Here is a 19,358-nt window from a genome sequence, read left to right as displayed (position 1 = left end):
ACCAGGAATAAACTCTTATTTGTAAAATGATTGTTTGACGCACCCTTTGAGCTTCATGCAGTTTGTATACCGTATTAACCAACAACAAAAGAAAGCTGAACTGGCAAGTTTCCCCCCCCCCCCCTCAAACTTTCAATAACATTTGACCTTGCCACCCTTCAATATGTATTTATTAAAAATCAGCATTATTGTTTGCATAAGTTTCCTCGGCATCTAAATGCTGATGGCAATGGAAATAAACCTGTTAGCGCACTAATAAATAAGGAATGAGAGTGGGCATGTGTGAGGTAAATTTAACACACATTCTCAAATAACCTGACCAAATTAGAACCAGGAAGCTTTATTGAGACTGAGAATACCCGACCAAGCACATCATCCCCGGCCAAAATCGATCGTGCTCTAAGGCATTACAGTCAGGGCTCAGAAATAGAATCAGTCACGCATATATTTAGCTCGGTCTTTGCGCTTGTCGGAGGTAATATTTGCTCTCGATGACCTCTGACCAAATCGTTAAGGGCAAAACTATGTGGGGAGAAAGAGTGCTGATGCTGAAAAATGATGACAAATTGTTTAACGAGTGACTTTTTCACCTCACGTCGGATCACAAATGCGACCTGTGTACTAAATATTCGGGGTTACCGGTCGAAAATATATTGTAAATTGTGAAACACTGTAAAGTTTTAGAATTTTTTTTCCCGGTTATTTTCAAGAGTAACACAAATATTACATTAGTAGTTTGTGTACGCAAATCATGCTGTCAAGAAACGTTCCTTTGTCATTATTGGCAAGGACAGCGGCTATCTGTCGAAGCAGTCACTGCGCAGTTGCCGTGGATACAAACAGCAGAGCAACACAGCGCAAACTCGAGGCCCACTCATATCTCCCCTACTTCTCTCCGAGCCCGTGATCCATCTGCATCACCTTGTCAGGAAATAAAAGCATCTCGTAAAAATATCCGACCGGTTCAAATCTTTCTGGTGACAAGTGTTTCTGTTTTGGTTCGGATGCCTTCATTTAGTCTCTGTGTTGTTTGGCTCGATACTCGGTAAACCTTGGTTTCCGTGCGACCCCTGGACCTCATGGATGCTGACATTTGGTTTTCAGCCAGGTTCAGGGTCAAGTTTAAGGTAGAGTGATAAAAAGTTGCCACTAACAGCAGACTGTGTATAATTAGAATTAGAGTTGACAGCCAAGGGCCTTGGTTCGCTCACTATAATACAATAAATCACAGAGGTCACAGAGATGAGTTTCACCCTCCCTTGGTGGTCTGTTTGGAGAAAACGGCACCACACTCATGGAGGCAAGGTCATGATTTGTAATTCTGTACTCGCCTGAGGCCATAAATGTTTTGATCTCAGTGTTTCCCTCTGAAAATGTGGCCTTGGTTTTATGAGTGTTTGTAGGCTAGCAGAGGGTTAAGTGTGACCTTTGCACTCTGACCCTTAACACGCGAATATTCCGGTTACACCGACCGGAAGCACGGGATGTTTGTAGTCGGCTTTATAAATCGGCAGACCTCAATGAATGATCGTTAAATCTCTCTGAGTAGTGAGTAAGACCGGGCTTGGATGTTTGTTCCGGGGTCGCTATAGCAACGCACCAAGAATTGTATCACGGGCATATTCATTTTATACATGTCTGTTTAAAATCACTGTCAGACATTTGGTTTACAGATTTCGGTTGATTTTAAGATCTTAACAATAATAATAATAATAATAATAATAATAATAATAATAATAATAATAATAATAATAATAATAATAATAATAATAATAATAATAATAATAATAATAATAATGCCTTCAGTGAATTAATTTCCAATTCTTTTAAAATTAATTTCTTCAAAAGGATTGATGAAATATGAATGGAATAAAATGATATATACCCACGCAGACATATTCACTAAACATCGCGCCAATATTTAGACACGGGTCAAGCAGGTTTAAACACATTCCTGCCACCAAAATGTCAGAAGACCCGCCCGCCCTCTGTTTGCCAGAACCTCGATGAAAATAGAGCCCCGAGAGCGGAGATCTTCCGTTTGGATGTTTATGCAACGCTTTATTAGTGAGGCATTCCCAGACTAAGTCCCCAATAAACATGAGCGTTAAGGAGAGAGCCATGTGATCAGCCTCTTGGAGGTTCTCCAGGACATCACAGGGTCGTGCCTCATCCACACTATCTGCAAGCCACCACCACACCAACACGTTCGAGTCAGGGGGGTCAGTCATGCTCGCAAACGCATCACAAGTTTCCAAGATCGCTATCCCCCCCAAGCCCATCGGGTAAAAATAGTCCCGGTCAGCCTTTTATAAATCAGAGTGATTCTATAAAAAGCCTCCGTCTGACCAGAAGGCTTGGCCCAAGCCGCGTCGCCCTATCTTTAGCTTTATTTATGTCCTGGTGTTGACAGCACCACTTGCAAGGCTTTCCAGTCACCGTTCATTAGGTGTGACCAAGCCTTGGCCCCATGTTGGACAAGCAGCGTCCCGTAAAAACGGTAATCAGAGGCGCTCGGGTGCTGGTCAATCTGCGTGGCTTTGAAAAACAAACGGCGTAACAGCTGCCGAGTTCACAGCCTGCTGATTCTGCCCCTCGGATTCTTTCCATCCAATTAGTGTTTATGGAGCTGTGTTTTGACGGCAGATAAGCGTGCACTTTGTTTAAACCATGATTGGCGTGATTATAACGGCCCCAAAATGTTCCACTGTTACAAAAGGCCGTAAAAATAGAGAAACCAACAACTGGGGGATTTATTTGGTCATCGGGTCATTGTGCCCTTTGTCTTTGTTTACTTTTTATTATGAAACTTGGCGACGGGAAAAACATTTGGATGGGTTGGAAAATTGACTGGCTTCCAACCACCTACTGCAATATTTATTTATTTTTTTAATCAAATATTGATAGTGAGGTAAATGACTTGTTGTCAAACTACCATATTTTCTGGACTATAAGGCGCACCTAAAAACCTAATTCTTTCTCAAAAGGCAACAGTGCGCCTTATAGTCCGGTGCGCCTTATATACGGACCAAATTCCTAAATTTAAACTACCCCAAAGCATTGTGTGATGAAATCAATCATACGTGGCCCGCTGAAGACTATGAATCATGAATCAAAAAGTCTATGGATCATTATTTTGTGATTATAAAGTCATTTGTTGTGTCTGAAGTTGAAATAAAAAAGACAAAATGGAGAATGATTTGATTTGGATTAAAAATCTGACATGATGCATTAATGGTGCGCCTTATAGTCCGGTGCGCCTTATATAAGGATAAAGTTTTAAAATGGGCCATTCATTGAAGGTGCGCCTTATAGTCCGGAAAATACGGTAATATGGTTCTCTGGCCTCCATGACCTCAAAACAAGTTTGCCCACTCAAGGACAGCCAGTCTCATCCCACTCAAGGGGAGTTCATGACTGATGCCAGAGGCCACTTGTCTCATCTTGTGTTCACTGAGAGAGCCGTGGTGGACTCTGGTGTGTGTGTGTCCAAGTGGGGGAGGTTGTGGGGGGGTATTGTCATCTTAAGCCAGAGCCACCCGGACAACAAACGTTGGAGCGGTAATGTCGCATTGTAGCTGTTACTTTTAGATGTGTGAATAATTTTTGTGGGACAGTGGGAAAATGAGTCATCATTGCTATTCATAATCTTTTTCTGTTAAGACCGAACGAACGCTGTGGTGGAGCCAACATGCAAATGTGTCAAGGATGGATGACGGTGGGCTGAAGGAGTCTTGTTAATTTTTTCTTTATAATCATAAATAATAGCAATACCAGTACTTTAAATGTACTTATTATACTGACATATCATTTGCGTGTCAATCGTTCACAATCGTTCAATTTTTGCAGGCTAATTATTGCAGTTTCGTATTATTGCAAAAAGTATTATTTCTTCTGTTATTTCCTGTTACTAAGATTTCCTGTCGGGACTTCTAATTTTCCACTGATTGGAGGTAAGAAAAAAAATAAAAAAGCGCCCACCCTCTTTCCATATTTTGCATGCATTTATTCCCGCTGCGCCTCGTTTTGAAATTATTGCTTTCCAGCTTTCCAGCCGTCTTGTCGTCTGAACTGGAAGAGTGATTGCGGGGTCGAAAGGACCTGAAATAGCGCTAGTGACGCACGTACTGTGTCAGACGTCCGTTTATTTTCTCAAGCCGTTTTCAACAAAATTATGCTCTCACTGATTGCCTGGATCTTTTTCTTTTTTACGTGTTACTTTATTTGGTTGATTTTAATGGCCTACACTCTTCACGACATACTTTCTGCTGGATTCAAACAAGTTGATGGGTACCACAAATGCTATTTTTTGGTTGTTTTCAAATTACCGCCTTATATATATAGTTTCTGTTATATTTGATCGACATTATCGTTGCAAAAGCAATTTGCGATCAAGGGTAAAGAATCCGGGCAAGTTTTCTTCAGCTACCTTGGACAGCAGCTGCGGAATTTTGAAACGGTGGTATCATTGAAACACAATAAGATGTTAATGGCACCGTCTCTGAAACCATCTACTGATGGTTCCTGTCCGACCACTCAAGGTTTCTTTTCCTCTCTGGATATAAATAGTCTCGAATAAAAGGCTTTTATGTCAGAATACGGCGTGAGTCATGAGACATTGAAAATGTACAATCCAAACGTATTCATCTGCAGCTACCTCAACATAGAAGTGGGAGGGAAATGAAAGCTTTCAAATGGCGCTAAGGCAGTGCTTCTCAATTATTTTCTGTTACGCCCCCCCCCTAGCAAGAAGAAAACTATTCGCGCCCCCCCTCCCCACCGTGACTATCCTAACTTGTCTTGTAAGTCGTAAAATGTTGCACTGTCGCAAACGTGACAGAAGTAACAATGAGAGCGCCACTGCCCCCTGCTGTAGTAAACGCGCAATTACACTTTATTCTAGTACTGCCAAAAAAAAAGCCTGTTCCCCAGGGTCACACGCGCCCCCCCAGGAATAGCACCGCGCCCCCCTTGGGGGGCGCGCCCCACTATTTGAGAAGCACTGCGCTAAGGACAAGCTGAATATGGAAGAAGATCACCACAAAGGCTAACCTGCCCTGTGGAGCAGAAGCAGAAGCAGGAACAGCAGGAGCAGTGACTCCTTGGCGGATCAGCTTGATCACCCAGCAGCAAGTGTCACTCCAGCTTCAACCATCAACAGCCAGCCACTCATTCCGCAAATGCGCCCTTCAGAACTTCAGCACCCAGAAGGTGCCGCTGGAGTATTTGTTTATATCGGTCCCCTCATCCATCAAATCCAAAGCGGGGATTAACACGTGCTAATATGAAGTGCCTCGAGAGACTTGCTGGTCTTCCACCTAACCTGGACTCTCCTTTAACTGTTACGGTTTACTCCATGTTGCATTGAACCACCTGGAATAACCTGGGACCTGATTTGGTGCTTTTAGTAGCATCTCTGCTCAGAGGTGTCCCACAAGGCTCCGTGCTAAGTCCCTTTCATCACTCTGACTGCACCCCATCACATCATACCACGGCCATCATCAAATTCACAGATGACACAACATATATCTTACACGACCGAGATAAAGTGGGAGGCTAAAAGGAAAGATCATTTAACCTTCTTTTATTTTAATCTGATTTTACAATAAGTTGTTATCCGTGTAAGAAAAGGAATGAAGCAAAAAGAAACAGTGACTATGGTTACAAACTACATATTTGCAGTGTAAAGAAGGCGGCAGTGTAAACAACTACGCCTAAAATGATGTTAAATACGGAATAAACAGCATCATGGCTCAAACACAGGTAAACCTAAACAAGTCCGACCTCACAAATACTCTACAGAGCATCAGCGCTGAAATTAGAGCATCATTTTGGGAAAGCAGGATTGGTTCCATCAATGGATGGGATGGTGACGATTATGCTTAGATGGACATTTTCAGAGGAACTCGCTCTTGGCTTGCGTTAGCGGGCTGCTTGGGGTTCTGGTAGGACAGTCGCACAAACACAACAACGAGGATGGTCCCTATTTCAAACAAATAATAAAAGAGGTTAAACAAAACAACAATAGTGCGTCTACTTGAGATGTTATCTAAACGACTGACCTATGACTGCAAATGTGCCAAGCAAAGTGCCCACCGCAGACTGGATGGTTGGCATGCCCTGCAGCGGCTTGGCTGGCATTTTGCAGTTGCCCCTGATGTTGCAAGGACACACTGTCACTAAAACAACAAGGAGAGAACGACCAGTCCGATCAGTCGTGGAAATCAAATATTCTGCGTTTCAACTGAACCAAAATGTTTACCCGGTAAGTTTATGAAGGTGCTCCTTGGAGGAGAGCTGCTGTCGGAGATGGTGAAGGGCACAGTGTAGACCTCGGGAGCCAGATATGGTGTGTTCAGGGAGAGGTTGGTGTGAGTATCTGAGAAGAGACAAAGAAAATGTCATGATTGTGTGATGTGGAGGAACTCCACGTACCTGACATCGAGCCCTTCGAACACCTTCAACCATAAAAAGAGATTATACGAGTCCGTGTGTGTGTGTGTAATATCCCGGCCCACCTCTGCATTCCCATACCTGGTTTTAAATAAAGATAGATAACAATAATAATCCGTCCTCAATGGAAATGGCCTCGGTACAGCAGTATTTATTTATTTATTTATTTATTTATTCTCATTATTTATTCTCATTATTTATTCTCATTATCTATCCATCTATCCATCCATCCATCTATCCATCTATCCATCCATCCATCCATCCATCCATCCATCCATCCATCCATCCATCCATCCATCCATCCATCCATCCATCCATCCATCCATCCATCCATCCATCCATCCATCCATCCATCCATCCATCCATCCATCCATCCAGCTATTTATTTATTTATTTATTTATTTATTTATTTATTTATTTATTTATTTATTTATTTATTTATTTATTTATTTATTTATTTATTTATTTATTTATTTATTTATTTATTTATTTATTTATTTATTTATTCTCATTATTTATTTATTTATTCTCATTATTTATTTATTTATTCCCATTATTTATTTATTTATGGATTACTTGTTATTATTTTCTTATTATTTATCTATTTATTTATCTATTGACAATTCTATTCAGAATATTAAAATATACAAGTAATACAGAGCTTCCTGTTTGTTCTCAGATAAAGTCCTTGCATAAAACCAAAATGAAATGAAAATGAGGAAGCCAAATAAACAGAGAGAGAGAAAAAAAAAAAGAAAAAGACATTGGGCCCAAACCCTTGCCGCCCGTCTCCTTTGCAAACTTCTTTCACCTTGACCAGCGAGATACTGGAAGAGGCGAGCCACACACTTTTGAGCTGACTATCTTATCCGTGCACATCGGTTTAAAATACACCGCTGGCTGTATGACGTGAGAGGAGCCCGTTTATCGACTTGTTTGAAGCCTTATCTGAGCTTCTCACACTCGGACCTTCTCATCATCCCCCTTCATGTTCAACGCACTCGCGGGTCAAAACAACAAAAGCTGCACAACAACGAGAAGCCATTTTGTTTTTCTCCTCCGTGTGCTATTTCATCCGTGGCTTGACATCGTGCAGTTTTGTTTGGTAGACTTTTCCAAATGACAAAAGGTTGAGCGCATGTAACGCCTCGAATGCAAGACCGGGGTGAGTCATGAGCACTTAGCGTGAGGGAAAATCAGACATAAGTGGGACCTCATTTACATCCACGGGAACATGAACAAAGCGAGCAGCGGCCGTTGATGGCAAAGTGGAATACTTTAGGTGAAATGCCGCTTTTAGCCTCCACGAGCTGAAAAAAAAATCACGTCATTCAGTTTAAATTGCTCGTGTGAGCTCAACCATGATAGAGGAGTGGGGGGGGGGGGGACACCTGAGGGGAAAGTGCTTGAGATGTGATAAATGAACCTCTTGTTCTGTTCCCGGTTCTGTAAACAGTTTATAAAATGTTGAGCGCATAAAAGCATGATCTAAATAAAACTGTGAGCACCGTTTTGGACAAAAGAAAACTCAGACTTGAGGTTGTCTTTCTAACAATCAATTATTGTATGTTTGGACCATCAGAGCTGTAAGGTCCCATTGTCCCTTCAGGATTATCTCGGCATTTCTAAATTTGACTTTCCGCCCTCCCTTGTGTTTTTCCATGCCCATTTCATTGCGATTAACAGGTCGAGGTCGGTCGGCTCCAGCTCACCGTTGATGGGCGTGAGCTTCCAGTTGCGCCGCACCGTGGCATCGCTCCTCAGCGAGAAGTTGAGCCTTCCTCCGTGCTGCGGCCCGTCGCTGTCCCGCGAGGCCAGCACCAACGCTTGGTCTTCCCAGCGAGGGGTACACAAGTACTTCCACGAGTAGTCACCCACCAACACTGGACTGTTGTCGTTCACATCCAAAATTTGCACCGTGACCAAGGTTGAGGCAGATAAGGAGGAGTTACCTTGATGAAAGAAAAGAAAAATACATTATATCATTTTATATTATATTATATATTATATATTATATATTATATATTATATATTATATTATATATTATATATTATATATTATATATTATATTATATTATATTATATTATATTATATTATATTATATTATATTATATTATATTATATTATATTATATTATATTATATTATATTATATTATATTATATTATATTATATTATATTATATTATTTTTTAAGTCTCACAGATATCAATGTCCATATTTCTGAAACGGTTTAGCGGTTATGCCAATTGATTGTGGCGCACTAATGAAATCCATCTGACTCACGTCCGTCCACCGCAATGATCTCCATGGTGTACGTGCTGTTTTCCTCTCGGTCCAACGCTTGCACAGTCTTCAGCTCGCCCGAGTATTTGCCAATTGAGAAGTACTTCTTGGTGTCGCCCTGAAGAGAATACCTACAAAGAAACTTCAACGTCGAACTCCAATGACGACATCACACCGGTGAGCGTGAAAAACGTACCTGATGGGGTGAGAATCGGGGTCGTAGCCTCGGATGGTGGCGATGACCCGCCCTGGTTCTTCACCCTCTCGGACTGTCACCTCATAATGGCTTTGCGATAGAACCGGACCTTCGTTTATATCGTCGACGTAGATGGAGACGGTCGCCGTTGACGAAGGACCGTAGCGGCCCCGGACCAGGGCCACCGGGTTCTGGGCACTTAGAACGAGGATGTACTCACTCTCGCGCTCAAAGTCAACGACCTGCTTAAACAGAAGGAACGCATAAAATGTAGCTCAGCTATCCCTAACAAGCCCCATCATTTATTGAACAGTCAGAAAAGGCCCAAATATTATCATGGGAAGATTTGCAAAAAAATGGAAGGACGTCAAATGGGGATGCGATTCCCGGCAGGGGTGACGAGACCCAGCCGGCCCACTCGCGAGCATCAACGCGCACACTCAGCTGGAGGAGCCGTGCGGAAACGAGACACCATCAACGGTTGCCAGGGTGAGCGTACGCAGAGCTTTGGCAGGCGGGGGACGCACAGCTAACTGCAAGTGACGCATCAGAAGATGCGAAGCCAACATCTTGTGACCTAAGCAACTCCCGTCCGGATCGATGTCCGAGGAATCGCGAAACGCAGACCAGATAGACGTCTATCATCGCAGCATGTCAACGGAATCATTTTGGATTGACATTCAGCTCAGCTCGTCATTGTCCCGATCCGGCCCCTCCAGCCTCGACCCGCTTAACTGCCATTAGTCTCTGCACATGCAATCTAATTATTCTGTCTGGATGTGAGCAGAGTGTGATTTGGAGTCATGAAATGTGTCTGGCTTCCGGCAACGACCTCGCTTGGTGACGTAAAAAATTGAAGTCGATTTTGAGAGCGCATGATTTGTCACTGGGGATCGATGGGAGCATTTTTAGTCATCATAACAAACAGTTTTAAAATGTCCCTATGCACCTCAATGTTAAAAATTGTTTAGCAACAATTAGATATGTCCAAGCATGTCATCTATGGAACTAAACTAATGACATCTAAAAAATCAAATGTAATCTGAAATAAAAATGAAAGACATTGACTGCAGTCAACCCAAAAACAACTGACTGGATAGCTACCGTAATTTTCGGACTATAAGTCGCACCGGAGTATAAGTCGCACCAGCCATAAAATGCCCAGAAAAGTGAAAAAAAAACATATATATGTATTTAAGTCGCCCCCCCACCCAAACTATGAAAAAAAACGCGACTTATAGTCCGAAAATTACGGCAATGAGCTAACTAGCTAATTCACTTTATATCACAAATCTGTATGACTTTTCAGATGATTGCTGTTGTGACTTGATAAGAATCATAAAATATGAATCCTAATCAGTATTGACTGGAATTCATTTTAAAAGATGCACATTTTTCGGATTGTTTACCTTTGACAGGACGAGTGAAACCTCATTGGTCAGCCTGTCTGTGAGTAAGGAGAAGACCTCCTCTTCGTTTCCGGACTCGAAACGATAATTGACTTGCCAGCTGTCGCCTCCTCGAACATCGGCATCGCCTGCCAGCATGGCCGTCACCGTGGTGCCAACCGGAGCGTCTTCCGAGATGTGGAAGGGTCCATACTGCTCGATAGATGACACAGAAGCTATTACTTTTATTATTATTATTATTTTATTTATTTTTTATTCCATGTAAGAGTTTTTGGGTTATTGAAAAGCGCTATATAAATTGAATGTATTATTATTATTATTATTATTATTATTATTACTGCACAAACTTATTAATAAGTAATAATTTTATTTGAGCTCAGAACCTAGATCCATTTCCTTCCTTCCTTCCTTCCTTCCTTCCTTCCTTCCTTCCTTCCTTCCTTCCTTCCTTCCTTCCTTCCTTCCTTCCTTCCTTCCTTCCTTCCTTCCTTCCTTCCTTCCTTCCTTCCTTCCTTCCTTCCTTCCTTCCTTCCTTCCTTCCTTCCTTCCTTCCTTCCTTCCTTCCTTCCTTCCTTCCTTCCTTCCTTCCTTCCTTCCTTCCTTCCTTCCTTCCCCAATATGACTTTGGAATCTGCCGTTGTCAATTCCAAAGCAGCGTCAGCTACTTTTGGCCCACCCTGTTGCCCTCGCGGTGTGGGCTAACCTTTATTAACGCGGCCACTCGCTAATGTCCTCCGCCATCCCAGCTGCGGGGTCGCTGAACCCGGCCGGCTCTGTCACCACTCACCTCCCACATCAGGCCGGCTGGCGTTGCCTTCACAAGGCGATGGAAAATGCTGCGCTGCTCAGGCGTGACCCGCTCAAGAGCATTTTCCACCTCACTGTTTGTGCGCTGATCACGTGAGCCAGTATGTAAAAGCATTCGCCTCGAGCCTTAAAGTCTTTTGTCGAGTCACGACAAACTGACAAAGAAAAGTAGAATGACTTAACACGGCGTGATGGCTCTCCCACGCATCACTCGACCGTCATGACTTTTTTTTTTTTTTTACATGTCACATGTGGGCGGGCGTGTGCGGGCTCTGTCAAACGGCCTTCGGGCCATCCATCATCAATAACATCTGTCTCTCTGCTGAGATTACCGTAATTTTCGGACTATAAATCGCGGTTTTTTTCATAGTTTGGGTGGGGGGGGTGATTTATACTCAGGAGCGACTTATATACACTACCGTTCAAAAGTTTGGGGTCACAAAATTGTTTGGGTGACCCCAAACTTTTGAACGGTAGTGTATATATTTATTTAGATAATTATTTATAGATTATATATATAATCTTCTGTGTAAAAAATCTTATGATATATATGTATACTTATATTCATAATCTTATACAAATATAAGATATAATTTATAATATTTAATTCATAATATTTTATTATAATAATATTTACACTACCGTTCAAAAGTTTGGGGTCACCCAAACAATTTTGTGACCCCAATCTTTTGATGGTAGTGTACATATATGTTTTTTTTCACTTTTTTGGGCATTTTATGGCTGGTGCGACTTATACTCCGGTGCGATTTATACTCCGGTGCGATTTATAGTCCGCAAATTACGGTAGATAAGGGATTTTATAATTATAAAATCATTTCTGATGTCATTTTCAATACGACGGTCAGCTGCCGGGCGGGACGCTCTAAAAATACACCAGTGGAAAATTTCCCTCCAAAGGAAGCTAATGTGATTAACAGCGCCGTCTACTTGGAATACAAAGAACAGACAAAAAGTCCGATAACACGTCCGTATGAGCCTTGGATTAGAGGGCACGCTTTATTTAGTTGGCTGCCAGGAAAACGACATCAGTGACCTGCTGATAATTTTTTTTTTTACGGTTCTACCAAAAGTTCAGTGTCTTACTTACCTCGTGTTGAGAGAAAACTGGTGGGTTGTTGTTTTCGTCTTGCACTGTCACCACCACTGTACATGAACTGTTCAGACCTGCCAGGGACATCATTACACCTTTTATTGGTGACTCAGGGTCAGGCCAGAATGGCAATAAAAGACAAGGAAGGAACAGCAAGTCCCTCATCTTGCCTCCATCACATCCTCATGTGTGACTCACGCAGCAGATGCTGACACTTCCTGTTTATAGTCAAAGCTTTTAAATCCTGCTGATGCACGGTGACCTGCAGCTACTATTTGATTTGTCTTTTCCGAAGCACATTGAGTTTCACGCCCAGACAGAATCTTTGCTGTTTTCAGGAGACCAAACATGGAGCTGCCAAATCGAAGCGAGCCCATATTCTAGCAGATGAGGATAAAGAATATATGAGGAATTGGAAATTTTATTCCATCACCTTTTGCATCCTCAGCGGTGATGGTGAGCGTGTACTGCGGCGCCGTTCCCTCCATGCTGTCCGCTTGGACCGAGATAACGCCCGAGTCCCGGTCCACTCTGAATAGCGCGCGAGGGCTCTCTGGGATTTGGCCAACCAAGCGGTAGAAGATCCGTACATTATCCGTCTTGGGGTCGTCGTTATCAGCCGCCTGAACCGTCAAGATCTCCGTCCCTGGGGGGGGGGAGAAAGTCATTTTTGTTCTTTTGGAATAGGTTACGATCCCAAAAATAAGAGAAGCAGGCCTCGCCCACCTCGAGCAGCCAGTTCCTTGACCACGGTGTGGTACTGCGCCTGCGGAAAGGTGGGCCTGTTGTCGTTGGCGTCACCCACCATCACTCTTAACTCCACCGGCTTGGCGATCTCACGTCCATCTGGGCGCTCCACCACAATGCTGACGAGGAACTGACTCAAGCAAAGGCAACGATTATTGTCAACTTCTTCATTCATGGACGTGAAGATTCCACGTGATGCCGCTGTCGTGTTTCCCAAACAGAACGTAAACAGAAGCTTGCGGTGTTTCGACATGAATGATAAGCACAACATTCATTGTTATGTTTGACTCGCGGCTCTCCAGACCTGGTCTTGCGTTTCTCTGTCCAGAGGTGCGTTGAGATAAATGATTCCCTCTCGACTGATGGTGAAGAGCATCTCTGGAAACTCCCCCTCCAGACTGTACTCTGCTTGGCTTCCCCTCCATTTCGCCTTGACAAACACCAATCATCAATCTCGGTTGGACAACTTTGAAAACGGGATTTGCGTGTGTTATAAAAAGAGAATATTTATTGTCAACTCTCGGAGCCATTCGAGAGGCCCTGTATGCGTAGCGCTAAGCTAGCCGTTGTTTACGTGATAAGGAGCCAGCTGATGATGTGAAACAGAGAGCCCAGCCAAAACTAACTCTGCGGCCTGCGGGGGATTTTCCGTTCTTCTTGACGGGGAGCCGGGCGGCCCGGCTGGAACAATCTCAGACGCAATCCAAAAGCACCCAACAAGGAGCGGAGGCGAGCGCAAACGTGTGCGTCGCCTCGTCTCGTCGCCAATCATGCCACCTCTGCCCAAATGCTACAATTTTGTAGACGTATGGAGAAATAGCCACAAAACATACAAATCGGTTTCCCCTTAAGGTCCTGAAAGGTCAGCAAAACAGGAGGTTAAAAATAATCAATTGAAATAATAAAGGGAAATAATAATAATAATAAAAACAAATAAATACGAAATAAACAATAAATAAATAAATAAATAAATAAATAAATAAATAAATAAATAAATAAATAAATAAATAAATAAATAAATAAATAAATAAATAAATAAATAAATAAATAAATAAATAAATAAATAAATAAATAAATAAATAAATGCCACGTCCACATCATTGACTTTCAGAAAGATGAATTTAAGAAATTCTTATCACTGAAAGCCTCGGTGCATTTTTTTTATACTCACAGAAGCAACTTCTGATACTCTTGCAAAAAAAAAAAGAAAAAATCGAAATGATTTGTGCTTTAGCAACGTGTTTGAGGCTATCACCATTTCAGAAGATGCAAAGATGATTTTTCTAAAAGGTAGAACAAATTGATTCAAGAAAAAATGAAACGCTTCTTCCCTCAGTCAAGTTTAAGAACCTTTTCACACATGACATTTTACGTCTTGTGTAATATCAAAGTTTGCCGAGAGCAACTTTCAAAATGGCTTTTAAAGATCAGATAGGGAACATTTTGTTTCATAATGCTACTCGAAGCGCAGATAGTTTCAGCTGCACGTGGATATGAATCTCATTTGGGATTTGATCCAAGTTGAAGTGGCTATGACAAATGTCAAGAGGCGCACATGAATTTTGCTCCCAAAAAGATTTGCGTCCAAAGTGATTTAATGCAGTAAAGAGCCTCGACTCAACCATTGGCGCTCTCTCATCCACTCCAAAGTCTCGCTAGATTGCATTAGTGAGTCCAAGTGCTTTGGCTGATTGCTTTCCACAATCGCACTTTTCGGCAGCAAATTAGACTGAATGAAATAAGCTGGCACCACCCAAAAATAGATAGTCTGGATTGCGTCGAACAATTAATAATCTTTGGAATTCTGTCAAAAGTGTCATCGTCACGAGTGTGAAAGCCTTTTGGTGAAAAAGCTTGAAGGGCACCATGTATTTATAGACATGAATCTCGAGTAGAAAGAATCAAAATCCCTCAATGCTTTTAGCTCCATGTGTCATAAGAGTGGTGAGTCCTGCCACCTACTTTCCACTATTGAGGAATTCTTTACCGTGGGCGAACCGAGGTTTCCCCAAGTAGGAGTTTTGCAATTTGTGTATATATATATATATATATATATATATATAATTTTTTTTAAATATGTATACATATATACTTTTTTTTTTCTAAATATATATATAATATTATATAGATATATATTTTTTTAATATACGTCGATTATATATATATATATATATATATATATATATGATTAACAGCATCGTGTTTTTATTTCGGTTGAAAAATGTAATTTTTCACATGTAAATAAAAAAAAAAGAAAAAAAAAAAAAAAGAGGAAACTATCAACACTAATGACTGGCAAACATAAAAGAGCCGTTATGCCATTATTTGTGCCTACGAGAATCAAACGGGCCCCCACTTGTGATCCACACACTTTCAGTGGGTGGACGAAACAGGAGTGATGAGAGGCGGAGGGCGAGAGTGTAGGTGGAGGAGGAGGAGGGACGGTTGTCGTGTTCGTGACTCTTGGAACAGCACAACACGTTCGATCCGTGCAATTTCAAATCAGCAGCCATCTTGCCGCCGCGTTCTTTTTCACACTCGTACAGGTTCAATGCGATGCATTGAAGATATTGAAGGCAAGCTGCTGTGTTTGATTTTCACATCTCACAAAAAAACACACAGGCAAGCACACAAGAAGAAATGAATTCAGAAGATGTAAACAGCTCTCATTGCAAGTGTTGAAGAGTCTGACTAGCATTTGAACACCATCAATAATTCAGCGCTTGGTCATTCAGGAAGACCCGAGAGGCCCTAAAAACAGCAGCCGGCAACCTGAGGCCACTTCGGGTTATCGACGCTTGATTCCATTGTCATATGATATCACGGATGCAGCCGCACACTCGTTTGTGTCCTCGCTGATCAAATTAGGAAGCTAAAAATAGCTCGTCTCCGCTCCGTTACGAGCCGAGGGGGGTTTGACCCTTTTTACCTGCGAGATGGCGATGGGATACGGGCCCGGGAGGTTCTCCTGCAAGCGTACGGGATCCGGCGACGCCCAGGTATTCCCGGTCACTTCCACGGTGACAATGCCGGTGGTGAAGAAAGCGTTGGATTTTCCAGCCATGTCCTTGACCATCACTGAGAGTTTATATCTGCCGCACATCTCGGGGTCCAATGTTGAGGCGCCTGGTGATGATGCAAGCATGATCATGTTTGACGTGGAAATCGTAATGGCATCGTGGTTGTTTAGGTTGAAGGTGTCTTTGAAAATGGTTTATGCTTAGGACATACAAGTCTATTATACAGTACGCCACGGATGACATTGGCCAGCTGTGACATGGAGGGACTCACCGTCCTCGGTGAGGGAAACCTCTCCCGTGATGGAATCAATGAAGAACATTTGAGGGGAGGGGATTCGGGGGGTTTGCTCCATGAGGCGGAAACGCAGCTCAGCGTGGGCAGTGTTGCGGTCGTCACGATCCAACGCCTCCACCTGCATGAAGGGGATGCCTGAGAGAGGCGCAATAATGTCACCACTCATTTGGAAGGAAAGACCTTATGGCAGCTAACTAGTAAGTATAAATAAATAAATAATATAGAAATAAAAGAATCACATCATAAATAAATAAATACAATATAAATAATCACTAAATAAATAAATATGAAAAACAAGAGGAAAATACAGAAATCTAGAAAAATGCAATTTATTTATTGATTTCTTTTAAGAAAGACCTTATGACAGCTAACTAGTAAGTATAAATAAATAAATAAATAATATGTAAATAAAATAATCACATAATAAATAAATAAATGAATACATAAATAAAATAATCACTAAATAAATAAATATGAAAAACTCAAGAGAAAAATACAGAAATCTAGAAAAATGCAATTTCTTTCTTTCTTTCTTTTAAGAAAGACCTTATGGCAGCTAACTAGTAAGTATAAATAAATAAATAATATATAAATAAAATAATCACATCATAAATAAATAAATACTTTATAAATAAAATAATCACTAAATAAATAAATATGAAAAACTCAAGAGAAAAATACAGAAATCTAGAAAAATGCAATTTATTTACCAGCCTAGTGGGGGCTAGTCTATCTTACCTTTGAGCAGGCCCAGTTGCACACTGCCCCTCATGCTCTCCTGTATGAACGCGGGCACATTGTCGTTCTTGTCAATGACGCACACTTCCACCGTGAAGCGCTGGCGCTGCCCTGACACTTTGAAGGACACCTTGTCACACCCAGAAACAGATAAGGTGACTTTCTTACTGCATGTTCTCTAAGCACCTTTTCAATATATTAGTATGGTTGAGTGAGGAATTGTTCATATCGTAAATTAAAAAAAAATCGTTATGCCATTTTCGTGTGTGACGTCATATCAAATTATTTTTAAAAAGTAGATGATGGATGGACATCTGAGATACCTGCAGAGAGTAGGATGGCTGCTTTTCTCGGTCCAGTGGTTTCAAAGCATAAAGAAACTGAGAGTCCACCCCAAATATCCCTTCGTCATCTCCCGTTACCGCCAGGTCACTGTAATTGCTTGGAAGGCTGTGAAGCTGAGGAGCACACAATGTTACTCTGAAAAGCAAATGATTGCAAACTCCGAAAAAAAGAAACTCTTCAGAAGGAGACATTTGTTTCTCCCATTCACCATCACATATGACGACAAGAAGAATACAAAATCTTTGCTAGCTCATTGGCACATGGAGAAAAATGAGATTGCAATCTTGTCTATTGTGCTGACTGACCACTTTCAACACAATACATTTATCAGACCTGTTCCATTTATAGAACACAAAGTGAGTTCATTATCCTCCTCGGTTCTATTTGAGAAGTTAATAACGGCAATTTTTTTCCCCCACAAAGAGTGACAGCGTGTTGACGCGTGACAGGGTGATGACACAAAGCAAACAAACCAAAGCTCAACGCTGTTGACGCGCCGGCACAAAATGCCGTCTGCCGACGGAATGAAAAAGCTCCTTCAAAGCCAGATCGCGCCAGCTTGATGACGCCAACATGCGCACTAAACCTTGAGCGCAGAGTGAGAATAAAAGAGGTGGATGCTTTTGTGCCTACCATTTTATTTATTATAAACTATGTAATCTCATAAACACTTAAAAAAAAAAAAATCCTCCTTTGGTTCGATGGGTTCATTCTGAGCAAGGATATCGTTTTTTTTCCCCTTAAATACTGTTAGTGATGCTAATGTGGTCTATTCATAAGGCTCAAAATATTCTACACCTGATCTAATGAGATCCAATTAGATATGTTTACTTGTGGATAAATCAACCTTGGATTTCTTTTTTTAAATGTTTTGTCGTGTGGAACGCACTGACATCACACGGATATTTTTTTCTTGCTAAAAATAGATGTCTGTGCAGTTCTATCCACACTAATATATATATCATATTTTTAAATATGTATATATACACACACAGTACAGAGTAAGAAAATTGACATGACGAGTCTTTTTACATTTTCCGCCTGGTGATGCAAATAGCTGTTTTCACATTTTTGCTGTTGTGTAAAAGAAGCATTTTTCTCTCTAAGGTTGTGAAAAAAAAAAAAAAAGTCTTACCTTGGATAAATACCATGGGAAAATGCCATCATAGTTTTCTGGGACACCTATTTTAACATTTGCACCCAAGCAAGATGCAAATATGTTAAGCAGCATCTGCCAAACAAGAATTTTTTTCACGTCGCCTTTCCAGGTGGAAAAAAATGTTTTGTCGGTAAGGCTCTCACCGTGATTGCAAATATGAATGTCGGTCCAGTTGCGCGGTCAACCATAACGACGTCTCAATGTTTGGACCCACGTGGCTTCAGATGGGAATCTTTTGTCTTACTGACTCACAGATTGTCTAAAATTAAGAGCCACATTTGAAAGAAAACAAAAACAAAAAGCTAGGTAAGTGGTCCAAATGAATCCCGAATGCATTTGAAGGTATAGTCGTGTGTTTTTTAAAAATATTGAGTCCTACCTTCTCCGAAAGACGCGTCTTCGCTTTGAGAGGTGTGAGCAGAGTTTAAATTGGGTGGAAAAAGTTTGGTTGTGTACTCCCTTGTGCGGCTTAATGGTTAACACCTTCAAACGAGCATGCTTAACTACCTCTTTTCCTTCCTGAGAAACCAAAGCCAGAGCAGCGCCGTCGCCTCCAATGAATATTCAAGAAGATGCACAAGTCAATTTCACTAAAGCAAAAAAAAACGTTTTTCTCTCACCCAAGGAAAAAACAACAACTTTTGTATTTTCTTTGCAAATTTATTTGGAAAATTATCGAAAAGAAAACCTGAATGTCTACAAGACAAATATCTGGTATTGCTTGACAATGTGAACTGAATGAATTTGAGTGCTGCAGCTTGTCCGAGGCACAAACCTGCGTAGCGCCCTTCA

At 41.4% G+C, this 19,358-nt stretch overlaps 1 protein-coding gene across 1 annotated transcript; it reads right to left on the bottom strand.

Annotated features, from left to right (window-relative positions):
* Nucleotides 1-5,568: 5,568 nt before the first annotated feature.
* cdh16 (cadherin 16, KSP-cadherin) lies at nucleotides 5,569-17,749 on the bottom strand. Its single transcript, XM_061276703.1, has 16 exons — nucleotides 17,741-17,749; nucleotides 17,386-17,520; nucleotides 17,063-17,192; nucleotides 16,301-16,459; nucleotides 15,939-16,135; nucleotides 13,314-13,439; nucleotides 12,989-13,139; nucleotides 12,696-12,908; nucleotides 12,260-12,336; nucleotides 10,345-10,536; nucleotides 8,936-9,177; nucleotides 8,740-8,870; nucleotides 8,166-8,405; nucleotides 6,263-6,379; nucleotides 6,063-6,179; nucleotides 5,569-5,983 (listed from the first exon to the last, which is right to left on the bottom strand). The coding sequence occupies exons 1-16, from the start codon at nucleotides 17,747-17,749 to the stop codon at nucleotides 5,883-5,885; spliced, it is 2,337 nt and encodes a 778-aa protein (XP_061132687.1). The 3' UTR covers nucleotides 5,569-5,882.
* Between the last annotated feature and the right edge of the window lie 1,609 nt (nucleotides 17,750-19,358).

The sequence above is a fragment of the Syngnathus typhle genome, linkage group LG4, assembly GCF_033458585.1.
Source record: "Syngnathus typhle isolate RoL2023-S1 ecotype Sweden linkage group LG4, RoL_Styp_1.0, whole genome shotgun sequence".
Classification (NCBI taxonomy): domain Eukaryota; kingdom Metazoa; phylum Chordata; class Actinopteri; order Syngnathiformes; family Syngnathidae; genus Syngnathus; species Syngnathus typhle.
Note: the sequence above shows the minus strand (reverse complement) of the source record. Positions and strands in the feature narration are given on the sequence as shown.